General features: G+C 60.0%; 1 protein-coding gene across 1 annotated transcript in view; it reads left to right on the plus strand.

Annotated features, from left to right (window-relative positions):
* Positions 1 to 20,080, plus strand: part of INPPL1 (inositol polyphosphate phosphatase like 1) — a 72,538-nt gene extending 52,458 nt beyond the window's left edge. Inside the window, exons 14-28 of the mRNA XM_067539079.1 lie at positions 431 to 527; positions 1,786 to 1,924; positions 2,105 to 2,204; positions 2,439 to 2,527; positions 2,735 to 2,816; positions 3,412 to 3,501; positions 6,047 to 6,160; positions 7,495 to 7,583; positions 7,953 to 8,040; positions 11,686 to 11,841; positions 12,332 to 12,416; positions 13,117 to 13,269; positions 13,909 to 14,677; positions 15,232 to 15,359; positions 16,431 to 20,080. Of these exons, the coding sequence (XP_067395180.1) occupies positions 431 to 527; positions 1,786 to 1,924; positions 2,105 to 2,204; positions 2,439 to 2,527; positions 2,735 to 2,816; positions 3,412 to 3,501; positions 6,047 to 6,160; positions 7,495 to 7,583; positions 7,953 to 8,040; positions 11,686 to 11,841; positions 12,332 to 12,416; positions 13,117 to 13,269; positions 13,909 to 14,677; positions 15,232 to 15,359; positions 16,431 to 16,524 (2,273 nt within the window). The 3' untranslated portion in view covers positions 16,525 to 20,080. The remainder of the gene's footprint in view (positions 1 to 430; positions 528 to 1,785; positions 1,925 to 2,104; positions 2,205 to 2,438; positions 2,528 to 2,734; positions 2,817 to 3,411; positions 3,502 to 6,046; positions 6,161 to 7,494; positions 7,584 to 7,952; positions 8,041 to 11,685; positions 11,842 to 12,331; positions 12,417 to 13,116; positions 13,270 to 13,908; positions 14,678 to 15,231; positions 15,360 to 16,430) is intronic.

The raw sequence follows: 20,080 nt of genomic DNA on the forward strand, positions 1-20,080 counted from the left end.
CTCCGGACCACAGAATCTATGGTCCTTTTCTACCCCAGCGGTAGATTCCTGTGGGGCTGCACGTCAAGAGTTCTGGGCCAGGGCCCTGTGCGTGTGTGATTGACACCGCAATTGTGTGGGTGCACACGGAGCCTTTGCAACGCGTCTGTGTATTCTGGGCCCGCCAGCGCCGCTGGGGCTGGCATCCAGAAATGAGCGTTTTCCGATGCTCGGGGCGGGGTTAGATCTGGGGGGGGGGCTGTAGCATGGGGGGCGGGGACTGGCTGGCTCAGGGGATTGGAATACCATCCTGACCCGGCGTGAGTCGCTCATGTCTATGCCTCTTCAGCGGCCTGTGTGAAGTATGTTGGTGGGTCTCCCTCCTGCTCCAGAGCGGCCAGGGAACCCGGCCTGAATGGGGCTCGCCCCGGTCCCCGTCTCTGTTTTGCAGGCAACAAAGGGGCCGTGGGCGTCTCCTTCATGTTCAACGGCACCTCTTTCGGCTTCGTCAATTGCCACCTGACCTCGGGCAACGAAAAGACGGCCAGGTGAGTGCGGGGCGCCCACCCCGGGCGAGGGGCAGGGCAGCCGCCTTCACAGCGGGAGGGTGGGGGGTCTTGCCAGCCGGGCTAAGAGGGGAGCTGCTGGTAGCACCTGCTCTGACCTCCTGCCCCTGGCCGTGGGCAGAACGGGAACGTGGAGAGGCGCCGCCTTGGTCTCCAGGCAGAGGCATGAGAGCGCGGTGCAGGGGGAGTCGCTTTGCGTCGCCAGGGAGAGCCGAGCCTGCTCCGGGACGTGCAGGCCGTCTGCCGTGCTGCCGCTCGCACGCTCGTGCACACTTGTCGTTCTTGGACACGGACACGCTCCCCTTGGATACACTCGCACCTGCCCCCGGACACGCTCCTGCTCGCTCTGACATGCTCGTGCTCTCTCTGGCGCACTAGCGTTCGCCCGAGCCCGCTTGCACTCCCGAAGTCATGCTGGGGCAGGCGCGCCTTGCACCCGTGTGCTGGTTCGAACAGGCTCGTCCCCTCGCACGCCTACGCTGGGACGCTCTTGCTCGCTCTGACCTCTGCATGCTCCCTCCTGCTTTCTTAGACGGACTCGGGCTCAGCCTTGCATGCTTGCGCATGCCCCGACACGCTTGAGTTCATCCTGTCCCGGCGTGTTCCCATGCACCGTCCCACGCCGTGCTCCTTGGGGCCGCGTTGTCCTGGGCCTGGCGCTTGGCACGCGGCGATGGTCGCTGTTAGCGCGCACGCTCCGGCCCTGTTGGATGGAAACTGCAAGCACAGATGTTCCCTTGCTAAGCAGCGAGCGCTGCCGGGATGGAGCTGCGCTCCGGTGGGTCTGCCGTCTGGAGAACCACCCTCGCCTGCACCCCGGTCTGTCTGTCAGGCCAGGAGCCATTAGCCCGGGGAGAGCATGAATTCTCCAGAAGCCTTCTCTTTGGTAGATGCGCTGAGAATATTAAACACCCACTGCCTGTGGTATTAACAACCTCTGCCATCTAGCACCCTCCTGATGGATCCTAGAGGCCTGTACGCGCTTAACAAGCCCCACAAACGGGGTCAGTGCGTCTGCCTCTGGGGAGGAGCGGTTGAACTGGACGGGCAGCACTCAAACTAGGGCACTGAGACAAACACCGGGCTCTTGTGGGACGCTCCTGGGGATCTTTAATAACTAGGAGCCGTCGTGGCCTTGGGTTTGCGTTTCCAAGGGCCGTGCCCCCGGAGGCTCTGCCCTGTGCCCCCTCCCTGGCCCTGGCTCCCCGTCTGCCGGCCCACAGCTCCCCTCTCCCCCCAGGCGGAACCAGAACTACCTGGATATCCTGCGCTTGCTGTCCCTGGGCGACAAGCAGCTGAGCTCCTTCGACATCTCGCTCCGCTTCACCCATCTCTTCTGGTTCGGGGACCTCAACTACCGCCTGGACATGGACATCCAGGTGAGGGGGGCGCGGGTCTGTCGGGGGGAAGGGCAGCCCGACGGGAGAGGGGTGCAGCATGGGAAGGGGTGGGCAAACAGGCCCGGGGCTGGGGGGGGGGAATGGCATTAGGGGGGCCCGGGGGAGGATGGCCTGGTCCTCCCCCGCTCCAACCTGCCTGCCCGCCCCTGCCTCCCCCAGGAGATCCTCAACTACATCAGCCGCAAGGAGTTCGAGCCGCTGCTCAAAGTGGATCAGCTCAACCTGGAGAAGGAGAAGCACAAGGTCTTCCTGCGATTCGGTGAGGGCGGCTCTGCCACGGGCGGGGTGCTGGCTGCTTCGCCCAGCGGCTCGGCCGCTTCCCGGCTGGGGGGGGGGACCTGTGGGCGGGGGATGAGGGTGTCTCCCCTTCAGGGATCAGCAGCTCCTGGCTCTTCATTGCCGGGGGTCCAGTTTGCTGGTGTCTCGCCCCCCGCTGAGCCCCAGGCTTCCCGGGGTGCTGTTGCCCCTGACGCCCTGGGCCGTGTCTCCGCAGGCGAGGAGGAGATCACCTTCCCCCCGACCTACCGCTACGAGCGGGGCTCCCGCGACGCTTACGTCTGGCACAAGCAGAAGCCCACTGGGGTAGGTGTTGGAGGCGGGCCGGGGGCTGGGGGAAGGGAGGGCGTGTTTCAGGCGGGGGCGGGTAGGGCCAGCCATTTCCCGCGGCCGGATCTTTGGGCCCTGGAGGCTAGTGAGGGGCCAGTGCCGGGAGCCTGGATGGGCTGTGGGGAGGGGGCTGCCTGGCCATGCCTCACCCCAGTGTCCTGTGCCTCCCGCCCCCCGGCCCAGGTCCGCACCAACGTCCCCTCCTGGTGTGACCGCATCCTGTGGAAGTCGTACCCCGAGACCCACATCACCTGCAACAGCTACGGTGAGTGTGTTTTTTTGGGGGGGCGGGTAGCGGCACCCCCTGCTGGCCGGGATCCCCCCCCCCTCACTCGCCCGCTAGTGGCTGCCCTGGCTCACCCACCCCCAGGCTGTGTCCGCCGCGCTGGCTAGCCCAGACCTCCCGGGCACTGCCTCCCTCCGTGCGGCTGGGCGAGGCGGCAGTGATGCGGGGCGGGGGCCCCTCCGTGGGGGTTTCTAGAGGAAAGCCCTCCTGGTGGGGGGCAGACAGGGTGGGACCGGGGCTGGGAACCAGCTCTGCCGTCTCTCCCTGCTAGCCCCCGGGTTCAAATCCAGCCCAAACGGCTCTAGTCGCTGAGGCCTGCGAGTTGCGGGTCTGGGTCCGGTTCCCTGGGGGATGTGGGATCTGTTCCCTGGGGGACGTGGGATCTGTTCCCGGGGCAGGGGTCTCCACCCCGTGAGCTGCCCAGAGCTGAAGATGCTGTGGGAGAGCGAGCTCCCGTCTCGGCCTGGGGCGGGCGCGTGGGCAGGGCAGCCAGGGGTGGCCCGCGGCCCCTGCTCTGCCCGCTCCCAGCCCCGGGCGCCGGGCTAGCTCACCAGTGGCGCCTGCTTCTTGGCAGGATGCACCGACGACGTCATGACCAGCGACCACTCCCCTGTCTTCGGAGCCTTTGAGGTCGGAGTGACGTCCCAGTTCGTCTCCAAGAAAGGTAGGGGGGGCGCGCCCTGCGCTGGCCAGGCGACACTCTGCCTGGCCCTGATTTGTCACTGAGTGTAGACTAGATGTGCCGCGGGCCGTGCGCGAGGCCCCAGCAGTGGTGGGGAAATGAGTCAGCGAGACACACCCAGATAACCCTGCCCCCCCCCGGTCCTATGTCCCATCTCCAGCCCTGGCCATCCCTCATGCGTCAGAGGACGGAGATAAAAAAAAAAGGCCCAGAATACATTGGGGGAGGGGGAGAAATCCCTTCCTGACCCCTGCCAGTGGCTGAAACCCTGAAGCATGAGGTTTGGGAACCTAGGACAGAGACCGGAAGTGAGCCCCACCAACCCCAGGATGCAGTTCCCGCTCTTAAAACTCATTCCATTGTTTCCCCTGCAAATCCTACGGATGGTTAGAAATTTCCAGCCTGAATTTGTTCATGGCCAGTTTTGTGTCCATTTGTTCTTGTCCAACGTTGTCCTGTGGCTTCAAGAGCTCTTCTCCCTCCCTGGTACTCACTGCACCCCCCCCCCCCCCCGATATATTTATGGAGCAACCCCATCCCCTCTCAGCCTTCTTTTTGCCGGGCTAACCCAGCCAAGTTCATCCAGTGTCCTCTCCTAAGACAGGCCCTCCCTCCCCTCATCCTAGTGGCTCTTCTCTGCACCTGTCCCAGTGTGAATTCCTCTTGCCTGCACACGGGTGCCCAGAATCGCACACAATATTCCCGATACGGTCTGTGCCTTGTACAGTGGGATTCATACTTCTCTCTCTCTGTCTCTGCCTCTCCGAATGCATCCTGGGATCCCATTTGACTTTTTCACAGCCACGTCACACTGCTGGCTCATGGTCACCCTGGGACCGACCCTTATACCCAGGTCTCTCCTTCTCTGTCACGTTCAGCCAACGAGCTCCCAGCCTGGCGCAGAAATTCTTATTTAGCCCCTACGCGCGTGTGACCGTGCACTCGGCTTTGTTGAATTTCATCCCACGCCTGTCGCTCCGGTCTTCAAGGTCATCAGATCTTCCTGTGATGACGTCCCGCTGCTCCTCTGTACTGACGCTGCCTCCTCACTCTGTGTAGTCAGCAGATTTCGCCAACACGCACCTACTGGTTGCGTCACGGTCGTTAATAAACACTGAATAAGACTGGTCCCAAGACAGGTCCTTGGAGAACTCTGCTAGGAACCTCCAATGGTTCATCTTTCAGTGTAACCTTCACCCCTTCAGCCTGTGCCTTACCCACCTTACGGGTCTTGCGTTGATCCCCATTTCCCCTAATTTAGTCATTTCCCACGGGGCGCTGAGTCAAACGCTTGACTGGAGTCGAAGGATATTAGGTCCTCTGCACGTCCCTCGTCTAAAGAATCCGCTGTTGTCTCAAAGAAGGGAATTGGGCTGGTCTGGCATGATCTACCTTTGGTAGACCCATGGTCCGTTACAACCCCTTTGCTGTGTACCCCCCTGAATTGAATTATTCTTTTCCTTCACAATTTGTTCTGAAGCCTGGCACGCTGCTCAGGTCCGGCGAGCAGGTCTGTGGTTGCCCGGCTCACTTTTCCCCCCTTTCTTACGTCCAGGTGTGGTGTTAGCTAGTCTCCAGTCATACCCCGGCACTACCCCGAACAGCGGGATGTTTTAACAACCCCTTCCTGCCGCACTAGCATCAGTAGCCTGGGAGGGAAACGGTCCGGTCCCCCCGACCGCAGCCCATTAAGCTCTTTCAGTTTTTCTTCCGCCTCAGCTATGGCAAACGCCATTTCTAGACGCTCGTTTCCGGCAGCCGTCCTGCCTCCGTCCACATGCCATCACCATCGCTCGTGCACACCGATGCGAAGTTTTCGTGCGGGTTTGGAGCCGTGGCTCGGTTATCTTTGATCTCCTTCCCCGCCACGCTGCGAACGGCCCATCCTCAGCCTCCCACCCGGTTGCGAAGGCAATAGCAACCTCCCCAGGCCTGGATGTCACCACCTCAGGATTGCCTGACCCCAGCGTGGTCCCGTCTCGCTGCTCCAGAAGAAGGCAACCCCCGCCTAGGCCCTGCTCTCCTCTCCTGCCCTCGGCTGTGCCCAGTGGCCGTTCTGGAGCGCCCCCGGCTCCATCACCCCACCCGCAGAAGGGAGACGGACCTGGCTCCTTTCCTCGCTGCCCCTTTGCTGGAACGGCTGCCCCTGGGGCTTGCTTGGGGCTCGGCACACCTGGTAGCTGTCCATGCGAGAGACCGGCTGTAGTAAAAACCAAGCCAGGGACATCTCCCTTGTAGTCCCTCATAGATGCCTTTGGGCCTGAGGGATTCCTGCCCTCTTCGGTCAGCGAGGGCCCTCTCCATGGTGTGGCCTCGTGGCTAGAACACTGGACTGGGACACAGCAGACCTGGTGTCCATTCCCAGCGCCGCCACTGGCCTGATGGGTGACCCTGGGTGACTGTGCCTCAGTTTCCCCATCTGTCAAATGGGGAGAATGACCCCGCCCTCCTTTGTACAGCGCTGGCAGAAAAGTGCTAGGTAAGCGCTAGCCCGGCGAGATGTTTGATTATCACTCTCTGTTCTCAGGTCTCTCCAAGTCCTCAGACCAGGCTTACATTGAGTTTGAGAACATCGAAGCCATCGTGAAGACGGCCAGCAGGACCAAGTTCTTTATCGAGTTCTACTCCACCTGCCTGGAAGGTGAGTGCCCGGCCCCCCTGCTCTCCTGCCTTCACACGTTACGTGGCGCCCACTGGCTAGTGCAGAATCAGGGACCCACAGGGCTAGAAGGGACCACCAGGGTCCACTAGTCCAACCCCTTCCCAAGAACCAGGATCTGTCCTGTCTGAGCCATCCAAGACAGGTGGCTACTCAGCCTCCTTTGGAAAACCTCCAGTGAAGAAGCTTCTATAACCTCCCAAGTCCATTGTCCTACTGTTCTTACAGTTAGGAAGTTTTCCCTGAGATTTAATCTAAATTTCACAGGCTGTAGTTTGAACCCATCGCCTCTGGCCCTGCCCTCTCCGGCAAGAGAGAGCAACTTTTCTCCATCTTTTTTATGGCAGCCTTTCAAGTACCTGTCGACCGCTATCATATCCCCCGTCACCTCCTCTTTTCCAAACTAAACATACCCGGTTCCTTCCGCCTTTGCTTATCTGGGCTTGCGTTCTGTGCCTTTGATCATCTGTGTCGCTGAGCTCTGGATCTTTGCCAGTTTCTCTACGTCCTTTCTATACGTTGGTGACCAAAATCGGACACAGTTCTCCAGCTGAACCCCAACCAGCGCTGAATGGAGCTGTACTATCACTACCCGTGACTTGCCTGCCGTGCCTCTGTTAATGCAACCTAAAATTGCATTTGCTTTTTTTGCAACAGCATCGCATTGCTGACTCCAGTTGAGGTTGTGATCCTCCACAACTCCCAGATCCTTCTTGACCTTGCTGCTGCCAAGCCAGTTATCCCCCATCCTGTGTTTGTGCGTTTGGTTTTTCCCCCGAAGTGTAGCACCTTACTCTTGTGTTCTTGCATTTCATTTTGTTGTCTATAGCCCCGTTCTCCAATTTATCAAGATCTCTGAATTTTAGCTCTATCCTCCAAAGTGTTTGCAACCTCCCCGGCCCCCAGCTTTGCGTCATCTGCAAATGTGGTCAGTCTGCTCTCTATTCCTACAGCCAGCTCTTTGATAAAGGTGTTAAATAACATCGGATCCAGAACAGATTCCTGCAGAATCCCTCTCATGTAGATGGGAGCCTCGCTGCCACCTGCTGTGTGCGAGCCCGTCACCCTCCAGCGGCTACAGCCAGCAGAGGATATAAAAGCCCTAATTCTGCTTGTGCTAGTGGAGATTCTCCTTTAGCTCAAGCAGCAGAGGCCTGGGTTCTGTGGAGCAGGGCAGGAGGGCCAGTTTAGTCCTAAGACAGGTCCATTCGGGCTGGATGGGGATGAGGTGGGGGGATGCATACCGTGGGACTGCTCCACTGTGAACGCAGGGGGAGTGTGTGCGTAACCTGAGACCTGCCACTTCCTTGCCCTAGAGTTTAAGAAGAGCTTCGAGAACGACATGCAGAGCAGCGACAACATCAACTTCCTGAAGGTTCAGTGGTCGTCCAGGCAGCTGCCCACGGTGAGAACTTCCCCAGCCCACCACCCTGCCACCCCCTCTGTGCAGAGGAGATGCCCCTTGTTAATAACAGTAGCAATCCCTAGCTCTTTACAGAACAGGTCAGTGGCATTATCTCTCATCTTCCAGATGGGGAAACTGAGGCACAGAGCAGAGACTTGACTTACACAATGTCACCCAGCAGCTCAGTGCTCTATGCACTAGACCACACTGCCTTCCTGTTGGGGTGGGAGAATGGGGGCAGTGGGTTTGATTGGAGGGGAGAGTGGGATCCCTGTATTACTGCCCCTTGCTCCGCTGTGCAGCTGTGCCCCATAGCCCCTGTGGGGCTGTCTTTAAATGTCCATTCTCCATTGACTGCCCCGTCTGCAGCTGAAACCAATTCTGTCCGACATCGAGTATCTCCAGGACCAGCACCTGCTGCTCACAGTCAAGTCCCTCGATGGCTATGAATCCTACGGTAAGGAGTGGGTGGGGGACGCTGCGTGGGGTAATTTGGCTGCCAGTGGCCGGGTCACAGAGAGCTTGAGGGAGGGGAGCTACTACGGTGGCTGGCATTCTCCTTTGGTTCAAAGGGCTGCATTCTGGGTTTTGGTGCTAGAGGCCCTGGGTTCTAGTCCTGGCTGTCTTAGATGTTCCCAGCTCGGTCACTGACTCCCATGTGCTATGACCTGGAAACATAAGAAGATCCACACTGGGTCAGACCAAGGGTCCATCTAGCCCAGTGTCCTGTTTGCTGGCAGTAGCCAATGCCAGGTGCTTCAGAGGGAACGAATAGAACAGGTCATCAACAAGTGATCCATCCCATCGGCCATTCCCAGCTTCTGGCAAACAGAGTCTAAGGACAGCCATAATATGGGATTGCATCCCTGACCATCTTCGCTAAGAGCCATTGATGGACCCTATCCTCCATGAACTGATCTAGTTCCTTTTTGAACTCCGTTACAGTCTTGGCCTTCACAACATCCCCTGGCAAGGAGTTCCACAGGTTGACTGTGTGTTGTGTGAAGTGCTTCCTTTTGTTTGTTTTAAACCTGCTGCCTATTCATTTCATTGGGTGTCCCCTGGTTCTTCTGCTATGTGAAGGAGTAAATAACATTTCCTTGTTTACTTTCTCCACACCAGTCACTATTTTATAGATCTCTATCATATCCCCTCTTAGTCGTTTCTTTTCCAAAATAATCAGTCCCAGACTTATTAATCTCTCCTCATACAGAAGCTGTTCCATACCCTTAATCATTTCTGTTGTCCTTCTCTGTACCTTTTCCAATTCTAATATGTCTTTTTTGAGATGGGGCGACCAGAACTGCGGGCAATATTCAAGGGGTGAGCATACAGTGGATTTATAAAGTGGCATTATTGATATTGTCTCTTATTATCTATCCGTTTCCTAATGGTTCCTAACATTCTGTTAGCTTTTTTGACTGCATGATATGGATAGTAATTCCATGCTTGAATAATAAGATTAAAGCAGTAGGGATATACAACCGACCACCTGGCCAGGACGGTGATAGTGACTGTGAAATGCTCAGGGAGATTAGAGAGGCTATAAAAATAAAAAACTCAATGATAATGGGGGATTTCAACTATCCCGGTATTGACTAGGTAGATGTCACGTCAGGACGGGATGCAGAGATAAAGTTTCTTGACATCTTAAATGACTGCTTTTTGGAGCAGCTCGTCCTGGAACCCACAAGAGGAGAGGCAATTCTTGATTTAGTTCTAAGTGGAGCACAGGATCTGGTCCAAGAGGTTGAAACTATAGTAAAGAATAAAATTTTCAGACATATAGGAGTCAATAAGTTTTTTGTAAAGGAAAATCATACCTCACCAATCTACTAGAATTCTTTGAGTGGGTCAACAAGCATGTGGACAAGGGTGATCTGGTGGATATAGGGTACTTAGATTTTCAGAAAGCCTTTGAGAAGGCTCTTAAGCAAAGTAAGCTGTCATGGGATAAGAGGGAAGGTCCTCTCCTGGATCAGTAACTGATTAAAAGCAGGAAACAAAGAGTAGGAATAAATGGTCCTTTTTCAGAATGGAGAGAGGTAAATAGTGCTGTCCCCCAGGGATTTGTACTGGGACCTGTGCTGTTCATAAAAATCATAACTGATCAGGAAAAAGGGGTAAACAGGGAGGTGGCAAAATTTGCAGATGATACAAAACTACTCCAGAGAGTTAAATCCAAAGCAGACTGCAAGGAGTTATGAAGGGATCTCACAAAACTGGTTGACTGGGCAACACTGTGGCAGATGCAATTCAGTTTTAACTAATGCAGAGTCGTGCACATTGGAAAACATAATCCCAGCTATACATACAAAGTGATGGGGTCTAAATTAGCCGATACCACTCAAGAAAGAGATCTTGGAGTCACTGTGGATAGTTCTCTGAAACTCTGCTCAATAAGAACATAAGAACGACCACACTGGGTTAAACCAATGGTCCATGTAGCCCAACATCCTGTCTTCCGACAGAGGCCAATGCCTGGTGCTTCCGAGGGAACGAACAGAACAGGTCATCATCGAGTGATGCATCCCCTGGCGCCCATTCCCAGCTTCTAACAATAGCCATTGTTGTACCTATCCTCCATGAACGTATCTAGGTCTTTTCTGAACCCCATTATAGTCTTGGCTGAACTCTGATTCAAGCATGGAATTTCTATCCGTCGAGATTCTCTGGCACAGTTTGATTCATTTAAGATTTTTACGATATTTGACTCTGCTTTCTTTCACATACAGCGCCACTGCCCCATCAGCATGACCTGCTCTGTCATTCCGACATAGTTTGTACCTGGTATTACCAGGTCCTATTGATGATTATCATTCCACCAAGTTTCTATGATGCCTATTACATCAACATCCTCATTTAATACCAGGCACTCAAGTTCACTTATTTAGACTTCTTGCATTTGTACACATGCATTTATAAAACTTCTCCATATTTAGTTGTCTGCCTTCATGTACTTCATGTCAGCTTCTATCCTCTTCCTTCTATCCTTCTATCCTCTTCTCTTCTATCCTCTTCTCTTAACTAAGATACAGAGAATTCCTGTTAATAGATCCTCCCTTAAGGGATGTCTCTGTCCGAACCATATGCTCCTCCACACCCGTCGACTTTTCCCCAGCCCTTAGTTTAAAAACTCCTTTTTAATTTTACATGCCAGCAATCTGGTTTCATTCTGGTTTAGGTGCAGCCCATTCTTCCTATATAGGCTCCCCCTTTCCCAGGAGGTTCCTCAGTTCCTAATAAACTTAAAACCCTTCTCCCTGGACCATCAGCTTTTAGAATGAAGTCTAAAAGGGCTGGTGCCCCTGGTTACTTCCTCCACTTTCTGAAGCAGCAAGTTGTCCCCCGTACGTTCCAGGGACTTGCTGGAAATCTGTGTGTTGCATTTTCCAACAGATGTCTGGGTAGTTATAGTCCCTCTGTTATCACCAGGGCTTGCATTTTGGATATCTCTGTTATTTGTGGTAGAAAGATCTCCTTCTCTGGTGGTCTATAGTGGACCCTTACCATGATGTCACCCCTATTTTTCCCCCTTTTATTTTTACCCAGAGACTTTCTGCTCTGCCTCCCACCAGAGCTCAGAACAAATGTATATGTTCTTGCTGTATAATGCAACATCTCCTGCCTTGCTCATCTTCTCCTCACCATGGCATCTGATCACCCACACTGCGGTTTAGCCTCGCCCTGCCCCGCCCCGCTGGCAGCAGGGAAGCATCGTTATGTCCATTTCACAGCTGGGGAACGGAGATATTAAGTGACGTGCCCCCGGCCAGACAGGGAGTGCGGTACAGAGCTGGGAATTGAACCAGCCCCGGTCCAGAGCCCTGGCCGCTCAGCCCGCTTTCCCCTCGCTCCACGGGCATGGCGCCCGCGTGCCATCGCGGAGTTGCTCCCCCATGCAGGAGTCCGGCCCCGTCTCCCATCAGTGGTGCTGCCGCTGCTGCTTTCTTCCTCCACCACTCTCCTTTGGGGTCACGGGCCAGGGCAGTTCCAGGAGCATCTCTCTCTTCCCTGCCACCCCTACCTCTCCCCGTTGCCCCCGACCGGTGCCTGCCTTCTGACTGCTCTGCCGACGCCCCTTCTCCTGCCTGTCCTCCAGGGGAGTGCGTCATCGCCCTGAAGTCCATGATCGGCAGCACGGCCCAGCAGTTCCTCACTTTCCTGTCCCACCGCGGGGAGGAGACGGGCAACATCCGGGGCTCCATGAAGGTCCGGGTCCCGGCAGAGCGGATGGGCACCCGGGAGAGGCTCTACGGTGAGGGGGGGGGCTCTTTCCTCCGGGTCTCCGAGGGGCTACACTCCGCGGGAACGCAGGGCCCCACGGCTGCTGCCGACTGCAGGGTCTGGTGGAGCCGTTAGCCGGCAGATGGGGCGGGGATTTGCCTAAAAGAAGCTGGGATATTGTTCCACGGTTAAGTAGAGACCCAGGTTGGAGCCTGGTTGCTGCTGTTGAATGGCTCAGGGCACCGGGAACTGGCTATGAAACGTCTCAGCGCCTAGGCGCCGGTTTGAATCCGGGCCAAGCCGGGAGCGGTGGGGAAGAAGATGGGCGTCTCCATCTCCGCCGGCCCGGGCAAGGCATTGAAGGATCAAAGAGGGGATCTCTGGTCCTGCCAGCCCAGGGCAGAGACCTGCCGGCTGGGTGGGGTGATGGAGGGGAATCTGGCCTGGGAATCTGCCGCCACGAACTTGTGTTCGAGGAGCCGTGCTCCGCCGCTGAGCCCGTGCGTGTCTCCTGCCCGCAGAGTGGATCAGCATCGACAAGGACGAAACAGGAGCTGCCAAGGGGAAGCCGCCGTCGGTCTCCCGGGCCAGCCAGGAGTACGCCAAGTAAGTGGGGGGCGGGGTCCCTCTGCGGCAATGACTCTCTGGGGAAAAGCAAGGCTGGTGGAGCATCCTTCCGTCGCCTCGGGGGGCGGGGCCGGTCTCCGTCTGGGGCAGGGATCCACGGGGCGTGACTGTCTGCTGAGCCCAGTCACTCATGGGGAAGGTCTGTTACCCTCTCTGCTGGCCTGGAGGCGGGCGGGGGGCTCTTGAGGCTGGGCCCTTGCTGGAGAAGCTTCCCAGGAACAGACGGGTTGGCGGGGGCTGGAAGGTTTTGGGTGAAGGGGCTGCAGCAGCATCGCCCTGCAGGGCAAATGCCCACCCGCTGGCTGAGTGCGGGAGATCACAGCTCCGTCCCCAGGCTGGGCGGGGGGTTGATCCCCGTCGATGTCTGATGCACTGGGAGCAGGCCTGGACCGGCCCGCGGGGAGGGGTGGCACGGCACCTTTCTGGCCTCCTCGGGCCCGGTGCTGGGTGTTAGCCCCTAGCTGGGATGTGCCTCCCGGTGGACGGATCGGCGCCGCAGCGGAGGAGTCGCTCTCGGAGCACCCTGGAATGATGCGGGCGCTTGGGCCTGGCTTTGCTGCTGACGTCCCCGGGAAGGGCCGGGGGGGGGGGGACGGTCACGGAGCCCTGCAGAGAACCGGGGAGCTTCCAGCTGGAAGCGCCTTGCCCCCACCTGCTCACGGTCTCCCCCTCTCCCTAGATCCGCCGGACGGAAGCACCTACCGGGGGAGCAGCCGCCCGCCGGCCCCCTGGGGAAGCTGTTTGACGAGCCCGAGAAGACCAGCGCCCTGACTGCCGGCCGCCTGCCGGCCCCGCTCCGCAGCACCTCCAAGGAGGAGACCTCCCAGAGCAGGTCAGTGCGGGGCAGGCCGGGCTCCCTGCCCCCTGGGCATTGCAGTGACCTGGGCAGAACAAGGCAGCCTCTCACCGCAGAGCTGGCAGGACGTTCCCCCGGTGGAGGAGAACGGCCGGGGATCCCCCCGTGTTGGGGGCTGGGGATCCCCCTGTGTTGGGGGTCGGGGGGGGGCGGCTTCAATCCGGGAAATGCCTTGGCTGTGAAGTCCCCAGGGGCAGGAGGGGACCGTCCGTTGGGGAGAGATGCCTGGGGTAGAGGGGTCCTCAAGAGCCGGGCTGATCAGAGGGTGCGTGTACAGCTGTGAGGGGCGGGTCCGGAGCATCGTACGTACCCCACAGCGAGAGGCAGGTCCCCTTAGCTGCGCCGGGGAGCGGAGGGCCGTGTGATTTGCCCAAGGCCGCCCAGCCGCAGGGCTGGGATCGGATCCTGCGTCTCCCAAGTCCCCACTCCTGGTCCATGCCCCGCTGGCCGCTGCGCAGTGCCGGGCGGCCGTGGGTCTGTGCACCCCCTGGGCTCGCCCTGGCTTTGCCCCATGCCTGCGGCCTCTCAGCGAGGTGCCCCCCCCAGCCCCGGGCCAGCCTCTGCTCCTGCCCCTGGCGCGCGCCCGCCCCTGACTCTCCCGTTTCGTGCCCTCAGACCCAAGCAGGGCTCGGAGCCCGACGGCGGCCCCACGAAGAACAGCTTCAACAACCCGGCCTACTACGTGCTGGAGGGGGTACCCCACCAGCTGCTGGCCGGGGACCCGCCGGCCCCCGCCAAAGCGCCGGCCCCCAAGAACAAAGTGCAGATCACGGTGCCCGGGCAGCCGGACCGGCGCCGGTGCCCCTCGGCCGGCCAGCCGCTCCCGGGCCGGGGCGAGGAGAGCGCCTCGGACGAGGAGGTGGGCACCCTCAGCCTGCCGCCCCCCGACTTCCCGCCCCCGCCCCTGCCCAAGGCGGTGGAGTTCGAGATGGCCGACAACCCGTTCTACGCCAGCGCCAAGGACCTGGGCGGGGCGGCCGGCCGGGAGGAGCCCGGCCCCGCCAAACCGTGGGCCGCCGTGGCCTTCGGCGACCCCTTGGAGTCCAGGCTGCCTTTGCCCAAGCTGCACCCCAGGCCCCCCCTCTCCCCGGGACCTGGCTTCTTGATGGAGCCCCCCGGCACCCCCCAGACCCAGGGAGGCCTCCTGGACGATCGCTCCTGCTCCGTGCTGCAGATGGCCAAGACCCTGAGCGAGGTGGATTATCCAGGCAACAAAGGGGGCAGCGGCCTGGGGCGGGAGCAGCAGGGCCGGCCGCCCCCCCATCTCCTCGGCGCAGGGAGGCTGGAGCTGCCCCCCAGGTGCATGCACCCCGATTACAGCCGGCCCATCACCTTCCCGCCCCGCTCCATCCGGGAGAGCATCGAGGAGGACCTGGCTGAAGAGGTACGCGGGGCGTCTGATGGGGCAGCCAGCGGTGACAGGGCTGCGGCATGCACAGAGCTGTCAGTCTGGGGCCGGCTGTCGCAGGCCCGGTGGGATCAGGGGTCCCTCTGCCCCACGCCCCACTGGGATAGGCCGGCTCAGCCCAGCCGCCCCGGTTAAGAGGCCCCAGGTTTAAATGGCTGGAGGCCGTGTGGTCTCAGCAACCCTGGGGTCTATGTCCCCTGCCTGTAGTAGCCTTCCACCTGGTCCTGCCAGCGGGTGTCAGGGGAACTGAGTCCCTCCTCCCAGCTCTGCCACTGACTCGCTGCACAGCTGCGGGCAGGTCCCGGGCCTGCTCCATGCCTCAGTTTCACCTCCTCCCCCAGGCATTAATTCACCCGTTGCTGGGGATCCTGGGAAGGAGGATACCCTGCGTTGCTCTGACTGACCCATGCCCGGAGCAGGCACGAAAGCCGTGGAACTAGCCCCCCTTGGGGTGGTCCCGCGGGGTGGTCCCGGGGGCAGCGGGAGCCTGGGGGTGTGTCTGATGCACTGGGCCCATCTGCTCCGCGCAGGCGCTGGGCCAGGGAGGGAGGAGCGGTTCCAGTGAGTGCAGCGTGGGCGAATGGCTCCAGGCCATCGGGCTGGAGAGGTACGAAGAGGGACTGATCCACAACGGCTGGGACGACCTGGAGTTCCTCAGGTGAGCGGGGCCCGCTGCCACTCAGGCGCCGGAGCGCGGGACCAGCGCACCCAGGGGTCGCTCCGTTGGCTGGGGCAGCGCGTCCGGGTTGGGGGGAGGGGGCGGGTGAATCTAAAGGGGCCCGAGAGAGGCTGGGGATGGAGATGGCCAACGGCAGAGAGGAATGTAGGGTGCAGGAAGGGCCGAGGCGGCCCCGGTCGGCGTCTGTGACGGGGCAGCGGACGGTGACGCGGGCGCCGCCTGCACAGAGCCGTCAGCCTGGCTGGTGAGCTCGCCCCGTCCCGCCACGCAGAGCGACGCCGGCGCTGGCGGAGGGGGGACAGAACGAGGCCCTTGCGCTCCATCTCCGCTTGCCAACGGGTTGGAGCGCGGGGCGAAGTTCGGCCTTCGTGCCGATAAGGGCCCTGCAGAACCGGGTCCCTTTCCCCAGCCCGGGCGGGACCAGCTGAGCGGGGCAGCGGCCTGTAGGGTCCCCTGGAGGGGCGCCGCCCTTCTCGTGCAGGTGTGTGCTGCGCGGTGCGAGGTTCCCCGTGCGCGGACGCCTGGCACGGGTTTGGAGCGTGGCGCCGGTCGCCCGACGCCCCGTCCTGTGCCGGTGACACGTCTGCCCGCCGAGGAGATCTCTGCCAGGCCGTTGCTCTGCAGGGAAGGGCACGGAGTAGACGCCGCCCGCCTTCCTTCTGCCCGGGGCCCCGATCCCAGGCAGGGGTCTCCAGCCACTGCAGCGCCTCGCCCAGCCCAGCGAGAGGGGGGCAGTCAGCCGCATGTGCCAGCGGGAATCTCACCCCTGCCTGGGTCTCCTTGGGGACGTGAGATGGGGTCGGAGGAGTGTTAGAGCAGGGGCCCGGACGCCTGGGTTCCATTTAGGGCTCCGCGCCTGGCTCGTGGGGGATCACCAACGTCCCCCGTCTGCAGCTCCCAGGGGAAGAGGAGGGGGTGTCACGCACCCAGCTCCCAGGGGGCTGCACGGGTTCACGGCGGCGTGTGTGCTCCACCAATCAGTGGGGGGGCCTGTTTACTCACCTGATTTCCAGAGACCCAGCGTTGAGCTCCTGTCTTCTCCCCCCCCAGTGACATCACGGACGAGGACCTGGACGAGGTCGGGGTGCTGGATCCCAACCACAAGCGCCTCCTGCTGGAGAACCTGCTGAAGCTCCGGAAGTAGCGGGGCGCCCTGCCTGCCGGGCTCCCGGGCGTGCCGCTCCGCTCTTGCACGCCACTGCCAGCCCCCACTTCCGGCCGCCCGCTGTGTGGGGATCACTGGGGCTCCCCCAGGGCTGGCCTGTGCCCCCCATACCCCGGCAGGGAACAGGGGGCTCAAGGAAGCCGCTGACCTTCTTGGAGTGCAGGGCAGCGCTCCAGTCCCCCCTCCTCCCCCAGCTGCAGCAGCTCCGTGAGACACTGGCTCAGCGCTGCGACTGCCGGGGGGGGACGGGATGCCTTCCTGGAGGAATCGGGGCTGAGCCAAGCCGGAGCAAGGGGGCGATGGGTGGGAGGAGGCCAGAGAGCCACCCGGGGGCTGGGCAGGGCCATCCCGGAGCAAGGGGGAGGAAGTGGCTGTTCTGCGGCAGAAGCGGCTGGGAGCAAAGCGCTCTGCTACCTAAGTTATTGCGTATTTATTGAGCTACGGGCAGGACATTCGTCTCGTTTCACTGCCAGGGAGCCTGGGCTTGGCTTGGTTTTTTTCAGAGGACGGCCGGCGGCAGCCGGGCCTGCGGGACCAGCCCAGGGCCACAGGGGAAGTCTGGAGCGGAGCAGGAATTGAACCCGGTCGCTCCCGCCACTGGTCGATCTTCCCCAGCGCCAGCTCAGCCCTTCCCATCGGACGTCCAGCTGCCCGCTGCCCCTCTCTTCAAGGTGCTTCTCCCCGGGCGTGGGACCCACGGGTCCTGCCTTAATCCGTGCCCACCCTTTGTGAAAGCAAGGTGCAATGTTCGTCCCCAGTGCCTTATTCCCCCCGCGGGTCTGCCTTCACTGCAGGGTTATCGTGGGTGGTCTGCACGCCAGGGACTCTGAGCACATGCCCCGGCTCGCGGGAGCCACGTACTAGCGGGGCTACTCTCACGGCTGGTGCTGTGCCGTCTAGGGGCACGGCCCGTGGAAAGGCCCCGGAGAAGTGCCGGCTCTGGCGTGGTGCTAGCCTGCGTCCGCACGGCGGAGGGGTTCACGTTCGCAGCTGATGAGTTCAGCTCCCTGGAGCTGTGGCTTGTCGCCCCCTGCGGGCCGGCCGGCGGGAGTTCAGCACACGGCCGGGGGCCAGCGAATGGGTGGGGCTCAAAATAGAGGCGCCACCCGAGGTACCTCTGCGGCGAAGGCCAGCCCTGCGCGAGCGTTCCCGCGAAATGCCTCCCCTGCGTCAGCGGTGGCAGGTCAGCCTTGCAGGCCGTCAGGATGGCGTTCAGGGCCCTGTGTGCGCCTTGCCCCCTGTGCTGGGGGCTGGCACGGCGCGTTCTGGAGAGCAAGACACCCCACTGGCGTTGCGTCTTTGCCCATCACGCCGCCATGCCAGCAGAGAGCAGGGTGAAGCAGGTGACAGCAAAGTTGCGTCACTTCAACTGAAAGCGTTATTTCAACCCAGTTCAGTTAAACCAGAGGAGAAAACAGCGTCAATGCCCTTAATCCAAATTCAGTCTGGTTTAGATCCATGTAGGTTAGATGGATTCCTTCCCGACTGAAGCTAAGTTGATATAAACTGGGCTGCAATCGGATTGAGAGCGCACACGCTGGGTTTTGCTCCAGTTTAATGGAATCGGTTTGAAATCACAACGGGGAAAGTGCTGGCTTGTGGCTGCAGCGTCCTCGCCGGCTGCTGAACAAATCCAGCCACCCCCCGCCAGGCCAGGCAGGACTGAGTGTGCTGAGGGCAGAGGGAGGCGATTTCACGAACGCCGGCGAAGGAGCCCGTATATCACCAGGACCATAAGCAGATCCTCTTTGGGGAGAGGAACTCCAGCGCCCTAGCACCCCCAGAGCCTTTCCAGGTGCCTGTGAAATAAGCCAGCCAGGGTGGGTCATTCCGCTCCCTTAGATCACCCCCCACCACCCCACACACAGTCTCGAGCTGCTGGGGCGTAACCAATTTCTCAGGGACCGGAGCGGAAGCAAGTAACATCTTCCCGGCTGGCCGCCCTGCTTCACCTGCCACGTTAGAACCAGGTCTCTGGGGATCCCTTGGTGGCACTCAAGAAGTTGGTCTGCCAGGCCCTGGGGTGGGGCGGGGACGAGCTGCCGGAGGAGGCAGGGGGTAGATGGAAACGGGGGGGCAGGTTCTCCCCTGATCCCGTCAGCAGTGAAAAGGAACGCAGTTCTGCCCCCCTCCAGCTATTGGGGCCTGCTGCTGGACGCTGGCCCTGACTGGCTGACACGTTCATCTCAGCGGCCTGGCCACTCAATGGGGAGCCACACGCATTTCGCCAGCGTTTCACATTAACCCCGGTTGCCGCTGCCCCAGCCGGATGCTGGGCTACGTAGAGGGTTGACTCCACTGGCTGGGGCCTGCTGCCCAGGGGGGGCAGCCCCAGGGACTGATGCGAGGCTGCGAGAACCTTCCCCGCTTCGGGGAGAGTTTGAATCCGGCCAGAGGCGAGGGTGGCGACCGCGCGATGAGGTTAGCCCTGGCAGTCTGGGCTGCGGCCAACTCGGCGGCAAGGCTAGCGCGTTTCATCCCCTGGCTAGCAGTCTCCGGGGAAAGGCCATGGGCTGCGGAGACACAGACTCTGGGGCTGGCCCCTGAGTTGCCTGTTTCTCCAGGCCCCTTTCCCTGTTGGCCATCAGGGCTATCCCCGGGGATGGGGTTAAGTGGCCCAGGGAGAGCTCCAGCCTTAAAGAAGCCCCGCACGCTTTCCAGGAAGGGGTTAATCCAACCCGGTGTGTCCTCGGTTATGTTTTAAGCACAGTTCTCAGTTAAACCCACCAGCTGCCATGGGGAGCGGCCCTGGCTGGCCCCTGCTCGCCGATTTCCATGCTGGGCATAAAATCAAAGGGATCATCACTGTGATTTGGTTCCCATTCCCTCCCTCCGGCGCCAGTGAAACGGGGCGTGCTGTTGGCTCTGTGTTCACACAGCTGTCTCCATGCCAGGGTGGACTGGAACTGGCAAAATACCTCCCCACCCCCAGCCCCGGCGTCACCTGCTGGGGCCAGCGGCTCTTCTGGGCTATTGACTTGCGGAGAAGCCCACCGGGCTCGAAGCCAGGAGCTTTGGGTTCTGTTCCCAGCTCTGACACAGCCTCACTTCCTTGGCCTTGGCCCACTCATTTCACCCCATCCGTGCCTCAGTTTCCCCATCTGTAAAATGGGGGCAGTGATCCTTGTAAACTTTTCTGGAGCTGTCCAGGGGAAAGCCTGCTCCAGCCAGCTGAAATGAAGGATGTGTTTTGGTTTCCCAGGCGGTTTAGCTATCAGGCAGAGGGAAGAGATGGTGCCCGTGCGGTCCGGCAATCTTTCTGCACCCCACCTTGTCTCTTTGTTATTTAGTGAGGCGTTTGGTGTGACTTTAATCCTACTAAAATACCGTTGTGTTGTGGGGTGTTTTTTTTTTTTCGTTTTGGTTTAAATCATGAGATATTTTTTTAATTTAATTGTTCTTTGAAACTCATTTTAATGCTTAATATGACGGGGGAGGGAAGGAGATGCAAATTGTGTTAGGCTCTGCAGATTTTCCGAGATGTTCACTTTTTATGTCCAGGATTATTCCAGTCTGAAGCAATAAAAGGGCTTGT

Source organism: Emydura macquarii, unplaced genomic scaffold, assembly GCF_026122565.2.
Source record: "Emydura macquarii macquarii isolate MOO-44397 ecotype Brisbane River unplaced genomic scaffold, CSIRO-AGI_Emac_v2 contig_509, whole genome shotgun sequence".
Classification (NCBI taxonomy): Eukaryota; Metazoa; Chordata; order Testudines; family Chelidae; genus Emydura; species Emydura macquarii.